The following is a 16418-nucleotide window of genomic DNA, read 5'->3' as shown; positions in this document are numbered from 1 at the left end:
AATGTCTCATAAAAATTAGGACTTTAGTCAGTTTTTTAAGATGTATAAGGTACTGTTTCCACCTAAAGGCAGCAGATGGCTAGAATGTTACAGGAATTTCTTGTAGGCTTGAGTAGAAGTCTGTCAACTTTCAACTATTATAATAATTTTTAAATAGACATGGTATTTAATATGATTTCCTGGTTTACACCTTATAAAATGGCCCAGTTAAAATAAATAGTTTACTGGCCTCAGCCCCAAAGACATGAAGTGAGGGCCAAAGAAAATATAAAATGTATAAAATGTCCCAGTGTAAACACCTTGAGACAAGAGCAGTGAATGCATCAGATATTCCTGGGAGAGTCTGGCTTACTACAAACATTAGGATTTTAGCCTATGTGAGTAAAAGGGAGGTGCAAATGGCTTGATGGAATGAGGTAGCGGTGCTAAAGAAATAATTTTCAGCTGAGGTGATGTTTGTAGCTAGCTGATATAGCAGAAAGAGATGGCCATACGTTGCTCTGGTGCTAATGGTGAGGTAAGGTCTCTGGTTTGCAATGATTAAGACAAGCTATTGTTTCAATGGGCTCATTTCTCCATGAAAATGCTTCTGGGTGTTTTCAAGCAAATCATGAGGATTAATGAAAATTTTTAAATAATTGTTTTATAAAGTTTCTAATAAAGGAATAGTAAAAAGGCTTCGGAGATTATGAAATTGTTATAACATACTCGTTTAACTTTAGGAAAAGTCTTTTTACCAAGTCTGGAACCAGGCTTAAGTAATAGGAAAACAGCAATAACCACAATATATTTTTAAACTTTTTCTTCTTTGAAATGGCATTTCTTAATCTTTCTAGTCCCTGAAACTTCCAAAGTGTGTAAGGTCTCAAAGAAAAATCTAAACAGTTTCTAAGAGGAATCAGCCACTGTCCTTATTTAGAGCTGGGATAAGTACCGCATTTACCAAAGAGCCAAACAGAATTTAGCGTATTGGGAGGTTTGCCTCAGATAAAGAAGCTTAACTGGGTATTATGATTCTTCATGTAGCAGGTCCTTTGTACTTCCTCATCACTTAAATGCCTCACAAACAATCCAAGGTAACATTTGCTACCAGAAAAAGTACTTTGTCTCTGTTGGCCAATCTCTGGAAGCCAAGAGCAGGGTTTGACAGTGATATATAACAAGGTTAGAGCAGCATGATCCATCTCCATTCGCTTGACAAGGATGGCATCTTAGGCCATGGTGAGGAAGAGCAGGTTGCCCGCCTTCACTGCTCAGGTTGGCAGCACATACTATCAAATGACTGGGTGTCTGGCAATGGGTTCAGAGAGACAATGACTGCCTTATCTCCTGGAATTCAAGGAACTTCAGCTCATAATAACTGCTGAGTGGGCACTACTCACTGATCCATGTCTGAGAAAAGTCCTTCCGGAGGGTACAGGGTCCATCATCCACAGTCAAAGAGAAGTGACATGGCCATTTAAATGGCAGGGAAGCCCTCTGTTTGGGTTTTTCATGGCTAAGAAAGGCACATCATAACAACATAGCATAATAGCATAGCACCTAGGATGACAACTACTGCCTGTTTTTGACAGAAGGAAGATATTTGCAGTTTGTGCTCTTCCCACACCATTTTAGAGCTGAGAATCCAAGCTCAATCCTGCTTTTAAAAAGAATGGGTAAGGGCCTGGGAAGTGGGAGAGAGACAAAGCCATACAGTCCATAAGTATCTGGGGAAGCTTTTGCATAGATTGACTGAGAGCTGTGTGTCTGAGAAAGTACCAGACTATGGCCTCTACTTTCATCCTACAAATTCCCACTGCACTTGAGTTTTAAATCTGGTTTCTTGTATAGAATATCTACAGTGTTCCAGGTCTTGCAGAGAAAACAAGGAATGAAGAGAATGAATGAAATGTTGATAACCATAACTATATATAATATATATACATATATAATTGCCAACTTAATGATTCTCCCTTCCAAATTTGTAAGTTTCACTGCAAATACTGAATCAAAATGAGAATTAGAAACAAGAATACAGAACATAACTGAGAAAAGGGGAAAACAAATGATAAAATAAATAAAGAAGGATGTGCTCTAACAAAAACTGGCTACCCAAATCCCTATATCCATTTAGAGAATAGAGAATGAAAGCACTTTTGTAAAGAAGAAACAAAAAATATTTTTTCTGATTCCATTAACCAGTCAATCAACCAAAAGACAAAATTCATTAGCCATAGAGCTTGTCTCATAGAACAAGTTATCGTCTCCATCACATTAAAGCAACAATAACTAATTATCCTTAGATTTTCACATGTGCAGAACACTGCAAATTATAGGAAGCAAGTTTATTTTTCTGCATACAAACTCCAAGTCTATCATCAATCTTTTTACCTTAATGTTTCTCAGATGGAAGAAGGCAGAACAGGAAAGCTTGTTTTAAAATTATAATTCAGAAAGATGAGGCTGAGGATAGAAGCTAAGGGATCTGAAATCAATGATACTGAAACACACAAAATGTCCTTGAGTAGTCTACAACAGGAAATTTGCATCTTCAGGAATTACATATCCTCAAACGAAGGAGGCATCTGTTATTTTGCTATAACCTAGGAGATGAGGTTTAAAATTTTACTGGGCTCCAACTTTTTCCATTTGTCTCTCTTCAAACCCTATATTCTTAAAATGGCTCTCTTTTTAAGACTTGCAGAGGTACAATTAAGATAATTAAGATACAATTTGAAAAGTGTTATTCTGATAAAATATAAAATATATACTTTAATTGGAAAGGAAGTATTTAAATTCAAAACTTTTCACAAGAGTCCCACAGTATGTAATGATACCAGTTGCTACAACAATTTAACATTTCTAAGATTGAAGTATATCTCACAGAAAGCCAACTTGTCTTCTTTAAATCTATCTGTCATATCAGTATTATATTAGTACTCATGTCCTAATAACTAAGTTTCCAAAAGAAATGTATTCATACTCTTTAGACTCTTCTGAAATTCAGGACTGCTTAAGTAACACGTTTCATCATGGCAACCCTGATCTTATCCACAACCACACTGACATTTCTACAGGATACTATAGTGCTTTAGGTCTTCACTAGACAGCTTGCTTTCTTCCTAAACTAATATTATCCAAAAGTAAATACCATAAAGCAGACTCTGAGAACAATTATAGAGAAAGTTTCTTTGAGAAAAAAAATTACTGACCCTATTCCAATGGTCATTAAATTTATGAGCTCCTGATGGTAATCACTCAAAACCTGCTTTCTGCTTCCATATATTCTAAGTCTCTGATGAACATGTTATCATAATAACTATAATTAAAACTATAATAAACATATTTAATATTTACTAGTGGTTACAAATATATGTGTATTAGGATCTGTAAAGCATTTCATATGCATTATCTCATTTAATTTTTAAAACAACTTTCCATACACATGAAAATATCCACACAATCTTCCCTCCCATGATAAACTGTAATGTCTTAGAACTAAATGGAAACTCAGAAATCATCTAGCCAAGTGTTCTCATATTATAAATGAGAAGCCCAAAGCCCAAACAGGTTTAATGAATTCCCAAGATCACACAGCAACTTGGTGGCAAAACTTGGTGGCAAAACAGCTTTCCTTCCAGCTTAGTACTCTTTCTGATGATGATGATGACACTTGACAATGAGGATGGCAGCTAGCAGTTACTGAGCATTTGTTATGTGTTACTCACTTAATCATCTCAACAAGTCTGTGAGATAGTATAACTGTAACTTCATTTTATAAATAAAGATACGATTAAGAAGAGGAATAAAGTATGCCCAAACTACTAAATATAATATATGATAACAAAAATCAGAGATGATAGAAACAGATTGGTTTCAAAGGTCAATCTGTTTTTATTACCTCTGATTTTAATTATTATATATTATACAGATGATATATTGAGAATTGACTGTTGGTGGCAAGAATGGCTTGATAATCCATAGAAGTTGGTGGCAGGATATGTGTACTCAAGTTGCCAATTGTACATCCTCCTAAGAGAGTATTCCTTAGGATTCCAACTACATCCTTGCTATTCATATCACATGACTTCCATCCCAAGCCACTTCCTACTTCTACTCCCTTCCATCTTCAGAGCTGACCAAAAAGATCCAGAAACTTAGGTAGTTGCTAATTGAGTCATTTTTATTCATTCAACAAATATTTATTAAGCAAGTACCATATGTCAGGCACTGTGCTAGAGGCTAAGGAGACAGGAGTGTGCAGACATGATCTGCTGTTTACCTTTTTCTTGGATCCTATGAAATCCATATATTCAAAATAAGCCCTCCTCTTTTCTTGAACTGTTTTGAATAAATTTTTGTTCCTTGCAAATAAACATAATTTAATTAAGACAGATTATTATGGATTGAGCTGGCAAAACAAAGACTTCAGAGAAAATGTAGAATATTTGGAACTCGTTAACAAGTGATGGCAGGGAAAAGGGCATTAAGACATCATTTCATTTCCCAGGATGAGAAGTCAACAGTCAGTGGAATGCGGCAGCCAAGCTCATAATTAAGGTATTATCTTATGTCACCTGGGAACAAGTTCCCATTGAGGGCGAAGCTTTGGAGGACTAGGTTGTCCTGCCATTGCTCAATTTAAAGAAACTGAAGAATATGGAAAGCTTTCATGTGAAAGCTTTTAATAACACTGGGCAACTTACAATGAAAATGGGGGCACTCTGGTCCTTGCTAGAATGCATAGCTCAAAAATCCAAGAAAACACAGAACCATCATGAGGCACTACTATAATAATCCCCTTCTGTCTGCAGCTGGATAGCTGGGTGAGCTGAAAATCAAGAGCACAAACTGATCTATGAACTGATACACCAGCTGTCTTCATACTTTTACCATATTTCCTTGATAAATGCAAGGGTGCTAAGCGAAACTGTGAAAGCTTGATCCCTCAGCCTTCTCCAGAATGCTTTCTATTGTATCTCCCTTGCCAAAAAAGGGTAGCACTCTGCTCTGCTCTATCCCTTATTGAATCTTGTCCTGTGACTAGGACCTAAACACAACATGGGCTCAAGGGTGATAGCAAAATAAGAGTAGGGGAGAAAAGAATTATACTCAGAAGGGAATGTAAGAGTTTTCTAAGGAATTGCAGGAAAAAAGACCAAACAAACCTGTGTGGGTACACATTTTGTACTAGTTATTCAAGGATGACTAAACATAATTTTGAATGACAAATTAATTACTATTGGGCATCTTATCGGAGAGGCTTGATTTAATGTACGAGCTGGTAGTCACTTTAACAGTTTGTTTGGTAGGCTGATGCAGTTTGGGTTTAGTACTGGCTTAGTTATTAAGGACCAAAACTCCTTTTGCAAAATGTAAACTTCAAAGGCTGCAAGAGAAGAATGATAGTAAGACCTGTCACATTTGCTTCCCTTACGCTTCTGACCAGGGTCCTGAGGACTCACTTCTCTTCTGTCTCCCTCACATCAGGAAGAGATTGGTAAAGGAATGCCTGAAGGCTTAAGACAGACTCTTGTGGGGAATGACCAATGGTGGATAATTAACTATATGGACGTGGAGAGTCAAAGATAGCTGGGATCAAGTAATGGAGAAAATAAAAATAAGTGAATACAGTTACCCCCAAATGGCAGGTGTTTGGGCCTGGTACTTAAGGTTCAGAGAGATCGCTTTACAAAGATTCCTTAGTTCAGAAGCCCCAGTGCAAAATCATAAGCAAGCCTATTAAGGTTTGCCCGATTAAGATTTGCTAAAACATCTCACACCTGAGTCAGAGGAGAGCCTGCTATACCACACAAGGGAACTTGCAGCCATTTTTTTTTTAGTGAATATATACTAAGAGTTGGAAAATTCAAACTTCTCAGTCCTGGACTATTAGATCCTGACTTTTTTTTTTTTAGCCTTGAGCTAAAACTACTTCTCTAGGGATGCAGAAAGCAATCTGATCTTTCAGTTAGAGTGGGGTCTATGGAATTAAGTGACAAATGGTGTTCTGCTAATATTTTATATCATAGTAGGCTCAGTGAGATCATGAATCTACTCTAAAGTTGTTTCATTAAATCCTGAGTTTAGGCAGATTCTCCACATTGGTTTCCTGACCTGTAAAGTAAGGGCTATTATGGTAAGAAGGGTGAAATGGAAGGCTTTGGAGTCCTTGTTCCCAAGCTCATATTAACTTGACCATCAAAGAACTGAGAATTTGGCAAGATGCATTCTATTACCTTTCTGTACAGGGACTCGGTCTATTCTGTGCAAAAGGCGATGGGCCCTGCGAAAAGATGGATTACACTAAATTTTAAAAGATGCAATTGCTGCTGCATTTCCTCACAACCAAATGTCCCCTGGATTTGGATTAATTATATTATATTTTAAATATGCCAATCTTTTGAATAATATAGGAACCTGAGCAGACAACTAAAAACTGAAATATTTAACATTACAAACCATATAACAATGGAAGTGGGAAAGAAAACAAGACAAAAACACATGAAAGCATATGCATAAGGAAGTGAAAACTGTAATAAATAAAATTTCCATGGCTGTTGACAAATGATTTTATGCGTAGTATCTTATTTGACTTCATAACAATACTGTGAGAAAACTATAGCAGGGATTAATATTTCTAGTTTACTGATGGACTCAGGGAGGGTAGATGAGTTGATTTATTCACTCCAATGGCTTGAATTATGATGCATAAATATGCTGAAGCTTCCAAATCATCTCCGTCATGGATTACTGCAACAGCCTTATAACTGATCTCTGAGGCCCCTGATAAATTGCAGAGTTCCTTCCAAAAGCACAAATCTAACCAAGTCACTCTCCTATTTAACACCAATGGTTTCCCATTTTTTTTCAAGCTTCCAGCATGGTACTTTGCATGTAGTATCATGCAAAGTAGGGGTAGGGGCTCCACATATATTTGCTGAATAAATGAACAGATTACTGAATAAGCGCCGTTAACAAGTCGGTGAGCTGGAATATGAACCTAGACCTCCTTATCTTTAGAATATACAAAGAAAAAGGTTTGGAAATTCCAAATCCAGACACAGACTGAACATCCTAGTACATGAATGCTACAGTAGCCCAGGTTTGATCAAGGAGGTAAGTATTAGGTCATCAAGACCTGCTAGTATTTAAAATCCAGTTTCTGAACATATGGAGATATAAGATGAAATTCATACAGAGCAGAAATACCCAGAGGTCACTGTCAATTTTTAAAGGGAAAGGAATATTTTCTTCACATCTCCTAAATCCTAATAATCTTCACCATAAAGGTACTTGGTTTGATTAGCCTGTCAGTAAGAATCAACAACACTCCTATTAGATAGTGGTATCCAAAGCAGTAGTTACCATCTCTAGTAAACATCTGAGCTAACTAATTGATTTCTTGCAAAAGCATAGGCTGAGAATTAGAAAATCATCAGTTCTGGATGGTAACTTTCAGAACAACTACAGAAGTTCGACAGATAACTACAAAAAGCAAAACTTACATTGAATAAAAGGGCATCTCCAAACCTAACTGATTCACAAACTACAGACAAAGGTCTGCGTGGTCTGCAAAAGACCTTCTGAGAGTTGCTGTATATTTATTACTGCTGTTGTTACTGCTGCTGATAATGATAACAGGAGAAGCTACTCCTTATTGCATATTTAATGTTTTGCCAGCCATGAAATAAACCCTTTTATGCATTATCTCATTTAATTCTGACCCCATTCCTGTAATGAGGTTCTATTATTATTCCTATTTCATAAATGGGGCTGTGAGAGGTTAAATAATTTATATATGGTCACACTAAAAAGAAGTGGTGACTTGAACATCTGATTGAGCTGACTCTCAAATCTGTGTTCTTAATGACTACACTATACTAGCTGAATATCTCAGGCTTGCATGCATATAATTCCTGTATGTATTTGGGATCTAACAAAGTGGCAGCCCAGGCCTCAGAGTCAAACACTCAAGATACATTCACATTCTATCTTGTCCAAAGTTTTATTTCTTTCAGGACCTATACACAGTTCTTCCAATGACTCACAGACAATAGCAAAAATACCTCACGTACACACCACTGGGTAGAAAGATGTAAGTGTTAATTATCTTGTCATTTGGGGCTGCTTTTATACGCCTCTGTATAGTTATGTGAATCTTATGTATCATTTCTTTAAGATTTTTTATAGACCACTGAGCATGTAAAGAAGAAAATGAGGGGGATGGTATAGCAAAAGACATAGAATTCTTTCTTTTAAATTAAAATAAATGTCCATGGAAAGTTTTTTGACAGACAAATTAATGCCAATCAGAAATGAAACATTAAATTCTAAATCAATGAACCTTAGTGGCTCTAAATATATGGGGAAAAAATTTCAGTGGTAATATGGTTATTAGAGACACTGCCATGCCTCACAAATGTTAGTGTCAAGCTGATCCTAAGTCTGAAAGGCTATTACAAATATTGAATGGCTTTTCAGGCAAGACACTGGCTCTCTGGAAACCCTCTGCCATAGTTAACAAACTATTTTCATAGTTTCCACCTTTTCATTAAATGATCTCTCTACCTCTTAGTCAACTGAAAGCTGGCTCTCTGCTAAGGATACCAATTCGCCTATAGTTCTCTAAAGTAGAAGCTGTTCATTCTTCTACAAAAAATGTACTTCAGAATCAGGCTATAAGATGGGCATTTTCCTTATTCATTGGTGCTTCTCTCAGACCATTACCCCTCTTCCTCAAGGCTCATATATTTTAGCTTATTACCCTCCATCCCTCTTTACCTTTTAGCTCTATCAAAAATGCAGTCACTTTGATTGAGTTATTCCCAATCATTCATCAGGCTTTGCCGTTCAACCATTGGTAATGGTTGGTCACCTACCCCAAAGCCTTTTTCTCCCTTTTATTTATATCAGAATGAGGTTCTACTATTCCTCAAGACTCGGAAAATGATGACTTTGTATTCAACATTAAGAATCAATCTTGACTGGCTTAGCCAACCATTATGTTTTCATTCTCCTGGGAAGTAACTGGTTAAGACAGAGCCATGTAAAACAATTCTGGTTAACTAGATGCAAAGAATCCAGTGGATGGCTTCTAGAAACAATTCTGTGGCTGTTGGATGTTATCATGTCTGGATGTAATCCCTGTAATTGTACTTATTTCTTTTTTTTTAAATCTCAGATACCAGTTCTTTTTTTAAAAATTAATTAATTAATTTAATTAATTTATTTATTTGGCTGTGTTGGATCCTCACTGCTGCGTGATGGCTCTCTCAAGTTGAGGTGAGCGGGGGCTACTCTTCATTGTGGTGCACGGGCCTCTCACTGCGGTGGCCTCTCTTGCTAAGGAGCACAGGCTTCAGGCGCGTGGGCTTCAGCAGTTGTGGCGCACGGGCCCAGCAGCTGTGGCTCGCCGGCTCTAGAGTGCAGGCTCAGCAGCCGCGGCGCACGGGCCCAGCTGCTCCGCGGCATGTGGGATCTTCCTGGACTAGGGCTCGAACCTGTGTCCTCTGCAGTGGCAGGCAGACTCCCAACCACTGCGCCACCAGAGAAGCCCTGGAATTGTACTTATTTCTGAATGATGAGATAATTTTTTTGTTACTTTTTTCTCCCAAAATTTCCACAAAGAGCAGGTATTACTTCTATAAAAAATAAAATTAAAAAAGAAAAACCGGGCTTCCCGGTTCTAGGAAAAGAGATATTGTGGTAGACATCTTTGAACAATGTAATCTGCACTGTAGAGCTGGGTTGACATCTAGTATAATTTCCTTTCAACATGAAAAACTACCTTTTAAATGTGTTGTGGTATAGATCTTCTGGTGACAAATTTTCTCAACTTCTGTTTATTTGAAAATGTCTATATTTTACCTTTATGTTTGAAGGATATTTTTCACAAGATAGAGTTTTCAGGTTAAGGTTAACAGGCTTTTTTTTTTTCTTTCTTTCAGGATTTTAAAGATGTTCCTCTACTGCCTTCTGGTTTGCACTGTTTCTGACAAGAAATTAGCAGTAACTCTTATCATTGCTCTTTATTATATAATGTGTCTTTTCTTCTGCTATTAAGATTTTCTCTTTTATTGCTGTTATTTTTAGCAATCTGACTATAATGTGCCTGGGTGTGGCTATATGTTATCTTGCTAAAGATTTGTTGAGCTTTTTGAATCAGTGAGTTAATACTTTTTTTAAATCAAACCTGGAAAAAATTTCCTCCAGTCATGCATTATATCCATTTTTTCCTTTAAGTTATTGAATATATTTATATTCAGTTTTTTAAAGGACCTGTCCACTATTTTTAACATCTGTATAATCAGTGGGTTTATTTCTATTGTTTATTTTTTTCTTCTGTTATGGGTCATATTTTCCTACTTTTTTGAATGTCGAATTTTAGTTTTTTGATGTGAAATTGTAGATGCTATGCGGTTGAGAATCTGAAAACTTTTTCATGTTCCTCTTCCTTCAAAGATTGTTGAGTGTTTTGGCAGGCAGTTATTTTACTGGCAGATTACCTTTATCTTGTCAAGTCTTCTTATTAGACTTTATTAGGGAGGCTCAAGATTAGCTCTTACTCTAGAGCTTGAATAGCATTCTTAATGCCTAACCTTCTGGGGTATTACTGAATGCACAATATGTTAAGGTGGTCTCTCCACTCTAGTTGGTCAGAATTCCAGTGTTTCCTAGCACTCTGTGACTACTGGCATTCCTATTCAGCTCATAGATCCTCAGTGGCTATTCTCCGCTAAGCCTCCCAGAGTTTCACACCACACATGGCAACTTGGTTTTTGATCAAAGACTCAAGGGCTCTCCAATGCAGATTTCTGGAGCAACTTCTTTAAACAACTCCTTGCTCTCAGGTACCTTTCTCCACAAACCTAAGCTGCCTCAACAGCCTTATAAGCCAATTCCTGGGTGGGGGGGGTTTCTGTGCAAAACACTGCTTTTTATTCGAGCTGTACTTTCCTGTGCTGTGTTTGGATAGTGCCCCCAGACAGAAAACAAGAGTAAATGTCAAGCTTACCTTGTACATTTCCCCTCTGAAGGATCATAGCCTTGTGCTCTCTGCTGTCTAATGCATGAAAAGAGTTGTTTCATACAGTTTATCCAGTTTTATAGCTGTTTATGGCAGAAGGGTGACCTTGATACCTGTTACTCTGTGATGGCTGGAACTGGAAGTCTTAATTAATTAATTAAAAATAGTATAGCCAATTAAGCCTTAATTTCCAGCCATCAAAAGTCAACCAAGCGGGAGAATTCCCTGGCAGTCCAGTGGTTAGGACTCCGTGCTTCCACTGCAGGGGGCCCAGGTTCAATCCCTGGTCAGAGAACTAAGATCCTGCAAGCTGTGTGGTGTGGCCAGGAAAAAAAAAAAAAAAAAAAAAGTCAACCAAGGGAAACCAATAAACAGTAAAAAAAATTAAAAGGTGGGGCAGAAGTATTAGCAGACTCATGTAATTTTCCACTATGTTAATTTTCCTAGAATCAGAAAAAAGTTTCCAGGAATCATATCATTTTTGTTCATTTTCATTTCTCACTGATGGCACAAGCACCACAACACTCTTCATTTGTTCCTTCTTTCTTGCTAACCAGAGCCTGATTTTGTGTTTAATTCCAAGTAGACAATTCATGATAAATCAACTATGTCAATAATGATGCTCCTCTTTCTCTTTGCCAGATACTCAACCTCCCAGTCTCCCTGAGAGCTGGAGGCAACCACACAACTATATTTTGACCAATGAGACACACAGGGAAGTTTGTTAGGGGTTTACTGAAAAGATTTTAATTTTTTTAATAAAAAAACAGGTGATGCTGGCACCTCCCTCCTGCATTGAATGTGAGTCCCTTCTGACTATAATATGTATGAGGAGGAAAATTCTAAGTATGACAGAAGAGAGGGAACAAAAGAGCCTGGGTCCTTGATGACATCACTAAGCAACTAAATTAATACAGCAACTCACTGCCTCTAAGAAAAATAAAACCTATTTAGTTTAACCACTCTGTCTAAGGTTTTCTGTTTCTACCTGTCATAGAAAGCATTTCTGACTGATAAATGCATACTCCATTTGTTCTTTAGACTAAGAAGAGTTTGCAGATAAGATGAAAAAATAGTTTTCAAATACAACATAAAAAGGAAATGGTTGAGAACTGCATTCTTTGAAGTCTTTGAACTAATCAGGTTTTCTTTGGTGTGTATTAAATGCATGTCTGCCTTGTATCCCCCTCTAGACTGCAAACTTCCATGCCAGGGATCTTCTTTGTTCTACATATGGGCCTAGGCACTCTTGGGTGTTCAAATTAGCTTGGTGACAGACTCTTATTTCTAGTACTCTTTGACTCCATTAGGACCAAAACCCCACAGACCTAAAACTTTTTTTTCCACAGAGGTGAATATGCAGGTAAAACAAATAAGCGAAGAGATGGTTTACTGTCTTACGTTCACATTCTCTGACATCCAAGTTGAACTGCTGTAATGCTCCCAGGGTGAGCTGCCTTACTTCAGCTTCCAGCAAAAGTTGCATCAAGGACGTGGCTAAATGCTTGCAAGCTGACATACATGCTGTCTGGGCCACCTTTCCCTGAAATACAAGAATGTAAATCATAAGGCTGATGGATTAAAATCAAATTCCAACGAAAATTAAAATCATTTATTTTTCAATTAGCAATTTCTTTGAAGGTTTTCTCCATCATGATAACCCTTGCATTCAAATAACTTTGAAATTAATAGGACCTCATGGCAAACATCTTAAATATTTAGCTCCATTACCATCAGTCATGTCAGTATAACACTCAGCTAAAATTCATAAAGCCCAGCTATTTATTTACGAAGTGCTTTCTTCCTAAATCAACAATAGATTAACAATATTCAAAATCTTAATTAAACTGAGAAGGAATGTTTCCACAGAGAATAAATTTCAAAGAGTCCCTTCTAAAAATACCATAATTCTTAAAAAGCGAATGTAAACAATTCCTAACTTATCTTGAAACCAAAGTGTTTACTACTTTATGATTTAACACATATAAAATGAAAAGAATGGTTTAAAACAAAATGGTTTTCTGAAAAAAATAATTAAAAGGATAAATTTTGTTTTCTTAAAAAATAAACACTGAGGTTTATGAACACGCACTCTAAGCTAATTTTTTAAATACTGATATTAAAATTAGTATTTTACCATCTTCTTTAAAAGATTCACTTTACACTAGTGAATTATATCTTAGTTCCAGGTCTGAGTTATACATCATGAAAGATATATCCATTTCTTCCCCAGATATATACCCATTTTATTTTTGTTATCATCTAGTCTGAAAAACAGGATAAGTTTGAAAAAGTCTGAGTCCTCATATTAGTCAGTGGGTCCTTCTTTTTTGAAATCATGAAATACTTCCGTCATTCAGAAAGATATATAGAATTATATGATGAACACTTATGTACATACTAAACATTACAAATATAGTTAAAGCCCTTATATGACCTCCTTAAATCATTTTATTCCTTCTCCCCAGAGGTGACCGTTTCTTGTGTTGAGTATACCATTTGTATTATAAAAATACTATATGACAAGTATATAATAAGAAACAATATTTTTATTATTTTATGTATTTGAAACTTTCTGTATTACAAAGGATGTCCTTCTACAACTTGCTTTTTTGGTTCAATGTTATGAATGTGAATGTTTATAAATGAAATACATGTGGTTGTAGTTTATTCCTTTAATTATTCCACAGTATTCCATTTTAGGAGTATACCAGAATTTATTTGTCCATTCTTCTGTTGTTGGAGATTTAGGTTGTTTCTTTTCTTTTTTTTCTTTTGCTATTACAAACAGAGTAGCTCATAGAGTAATGTCAGTCTTCATGAAAATGCCAGATTCTGACTGTAGTTTTTTTTTTTTAATATATATATTTTTCATATGTTTCACTGGGCCAGGACCTTCCACAAAAGTTAGCAGGCTTTAAATGGAAAAACATATAACAAATAATACCAGAATGAATTTTAAAATTTGCATGACTTTTTATATACTTTGGATAATTCCTTTAAGATTATTTCTCAAATCTACTAGAATGAGGGGTATCAATGTACTGTGATTCAGAATGCACATATGTATACGTGAAGAGGAACACAGGTGGAAGCCAGATTTCCAAATATCTAACTATAAACTGCTTTGCCTACGGTATATTCTGATTTACAATGTCCCTAGATATTTCCTAGAGTATCACTTAATTGCATAATCACCAGCACTGAGTACTATTACAAATTTTTCTACTAATTAAACAAGAGATACTTTATGATTTTTGTCTTTGATTATTTTGTGAGATTGAATATCTTCTAAATTTTCATTTGACTAAAATATTATTTTATAGAATAAAAGTAACAGTAATAAACAATGACCTATTATATTACACATTCTAAAAATGTTTCTCCTCTATGGTTCTGTTTGTAGGTTCTGAAGACCCACACTCTGTGGGTGATTTAACACAACAAATGGAAATACTTAAGTAGGGAATGCCGTAGAGACCAAGTCGAAACGAGGCAATGGAAGCGTAAAGAATCCTAAAGAGAAAAGTTACGTAAAAGAAATCCATATTAAATGGCATGCTTTCAACTAAACCCACTGGAGACCTGGAACAGGTATCACCAAGGAGCCATAGAGTTCAACATAATTGTCAGGCTATGCCCCATGAGAAGAATCAGAGGGGGCAGATCAAAGTTGTGAGAAGCCCTATGGCTTTTCAACAGTGAGAGTGGGAGTGCAATGAAGAAATGAGGATAGACTAGAGCAGATGTCCAGAGACAACACTGCAGATCAGAAGGCAGAGAAAAGGGGAAAGAAACTACTGTCTCTTGGACACTACTATATGCCCAAGATGTGCTATACTTAGGCAGCTGACATCTTATGTTATTTCACTTAATTCTCACAATCAACCCAAGCAGTTGGTATTATTCCTTTCCTGTAGATGAATAAACGAAGGTTCTCCGTAAGGTTAAGAAATTTAGACAAAGTCATACAGCTATTTGTTACTTCTACCCAATCCTAAATCCATATCTTTCCAGTAACTCATCACCTAAAAAGCAACACTAAATTTTATACTGGAACAGCTGGGGAAAAACAGATCCAGATAATAACAGGGTTAACAGGTTATCCAAGACATAAAAACTAGGTCCAAACAGGTAAGACACTTGTAGTTCAGGAGCCAACTCTTCAAATACTGAGTATCTGCTGGGGCATGCTTTTTAACTGTGGTCCAGCATAACTATCTAGGCCAAGGCCAACACTTAAAGGTCCTAACAAACTGAACATGGAGATGTTGTAAAAATCAAAGAGCTAAAAGCCCAATTAAGCTGGAGGCTGAGAAGACAGCATTTGAAAGGCTTGTTTCCAGTGGTCAAAACAGATTGCCAAGGAGAAAGGAAACTGGCCTAATAAAATGAAAATAAGATAGCTCACAGTCAGAAAGTCCCAAGTTTGACTTTTTATCTCTACCACTCATTAGAAGTGTAATTTAGTGTAAGTTAGTTGACACTTCAGACTCATTATTCATCTCAAAATATTAAGCAGCTTATTAACTTTAACATGAAACAAATCTATATCAATCAATAGAGCCAAAGGCACTTTTCATGATCATATGTTATACTACCCTAACATACTGAGTTACTTAACTGTCCTCCAATCATTTTCCACCCTACTTCCCCTCAAGCTAATTCTTTATTTCCAAACACAGTGATAATTGCAGAAATGTATATTTTCATTGTTAAATATTTTTCTAATTCTAGAAAGCATTTTGGAGCTTTGCTAATTCACAGTCTGCTATCCATTCTCTTTTTCACTTCTGGTTTCCATTACTACCATGGTATCCATAGATTTTCTAAGAAAGGATAAACAGAGACCCAGGCAATAACTATCAACACACTAAGCAATAAAAATTGGTGCTTTCACCCTCTTCATGGAGCAGATTCTTTCTAGGAACAAACTGCCAATCTCTAGGACAGGGTAAGAATTTGGAACAAAGCCTAAACTGACCCAAACCGCCTTTGCATATACCTCCAGGAACAGTTTCAAATCAGTGATAATCACAACTAGATTATATCTTATGAAGCTATGATAGTCGCAGTGTACAGAGACTACACAAGAAATAGAAACAGAATGCCAAAGCTGAAAAATGACCTAAGTATTATCATCATATTTTGAACATATGAGGAACCTGGCATGCAGGGAGATCTGAGTCACAGTATCTTACAACTAGCTCTACAGGCAACATCATACTGCCTCTTAATGCAGCTACAATATTTCTGTATTCCAAGACAGCCAATAAATATCAACTGAATGAACTGAAAGTCAACTACCAAAGCACTTAAATAATTCATACTACTTCTCAAGCCTGTTAAAATACCTTTTTAAAAAAAGTTTTGGGAAGGGAAGAAGAGTACATTGGTGACTAAATTC

At 36.3% G+C, this 16418-nt stretch overlaps 1 protein-coding gene across 12 annotated transcripts in view; it reads right to left on the bottom strand.

Moving 5' to 3' along the window:
• Positions 1–16418, bottom strand: part of EXOC6B (exocyst complex component 6B) — a 721405-nt gene that overhangs the window by 181865 nt on the left and 523122 nt on the right. For 11 of the 12 annotated variants that reach the window (XR_007470913.1, XR_007470912.1, XM_033400476.2 and 8 more), the window contains one exon: positions 12413–12554. Coding sequence is in view for 10 of the 12 variants with exons in the window: in XM_033400476.2 (XP_033256367.1) it covers positions 12413–12554 (142 nt within the window). In the remaining 2 variants the exon portion in view is untranslated. Of the gene's footprint in view, positions 1–6221; positions 6269–12412; positions 12555–16418 lie in introns of all 12 variants that reach the window. The other variant, XM_033400481.2, reaches the window with a different exon arrangement.

This window comes from Orcinus orca, chromosome 13 (assembly GCF_937001465.1).
Source record: "Orcinus orca chromosome 13, mOrcOrc1.1, whole genome shotgun sequence".
Taxonomy (NCBI): Eukaryota; Metazoa; Chordata; class Mammalia; order Artiodactyla; family Delphinidae; genus Orcinus; species Orcinus orca.
Note: the sequence above shows the minus strand (reverse complement) of the source record. Positions and strands in the feature narration are given on the sequence as shown.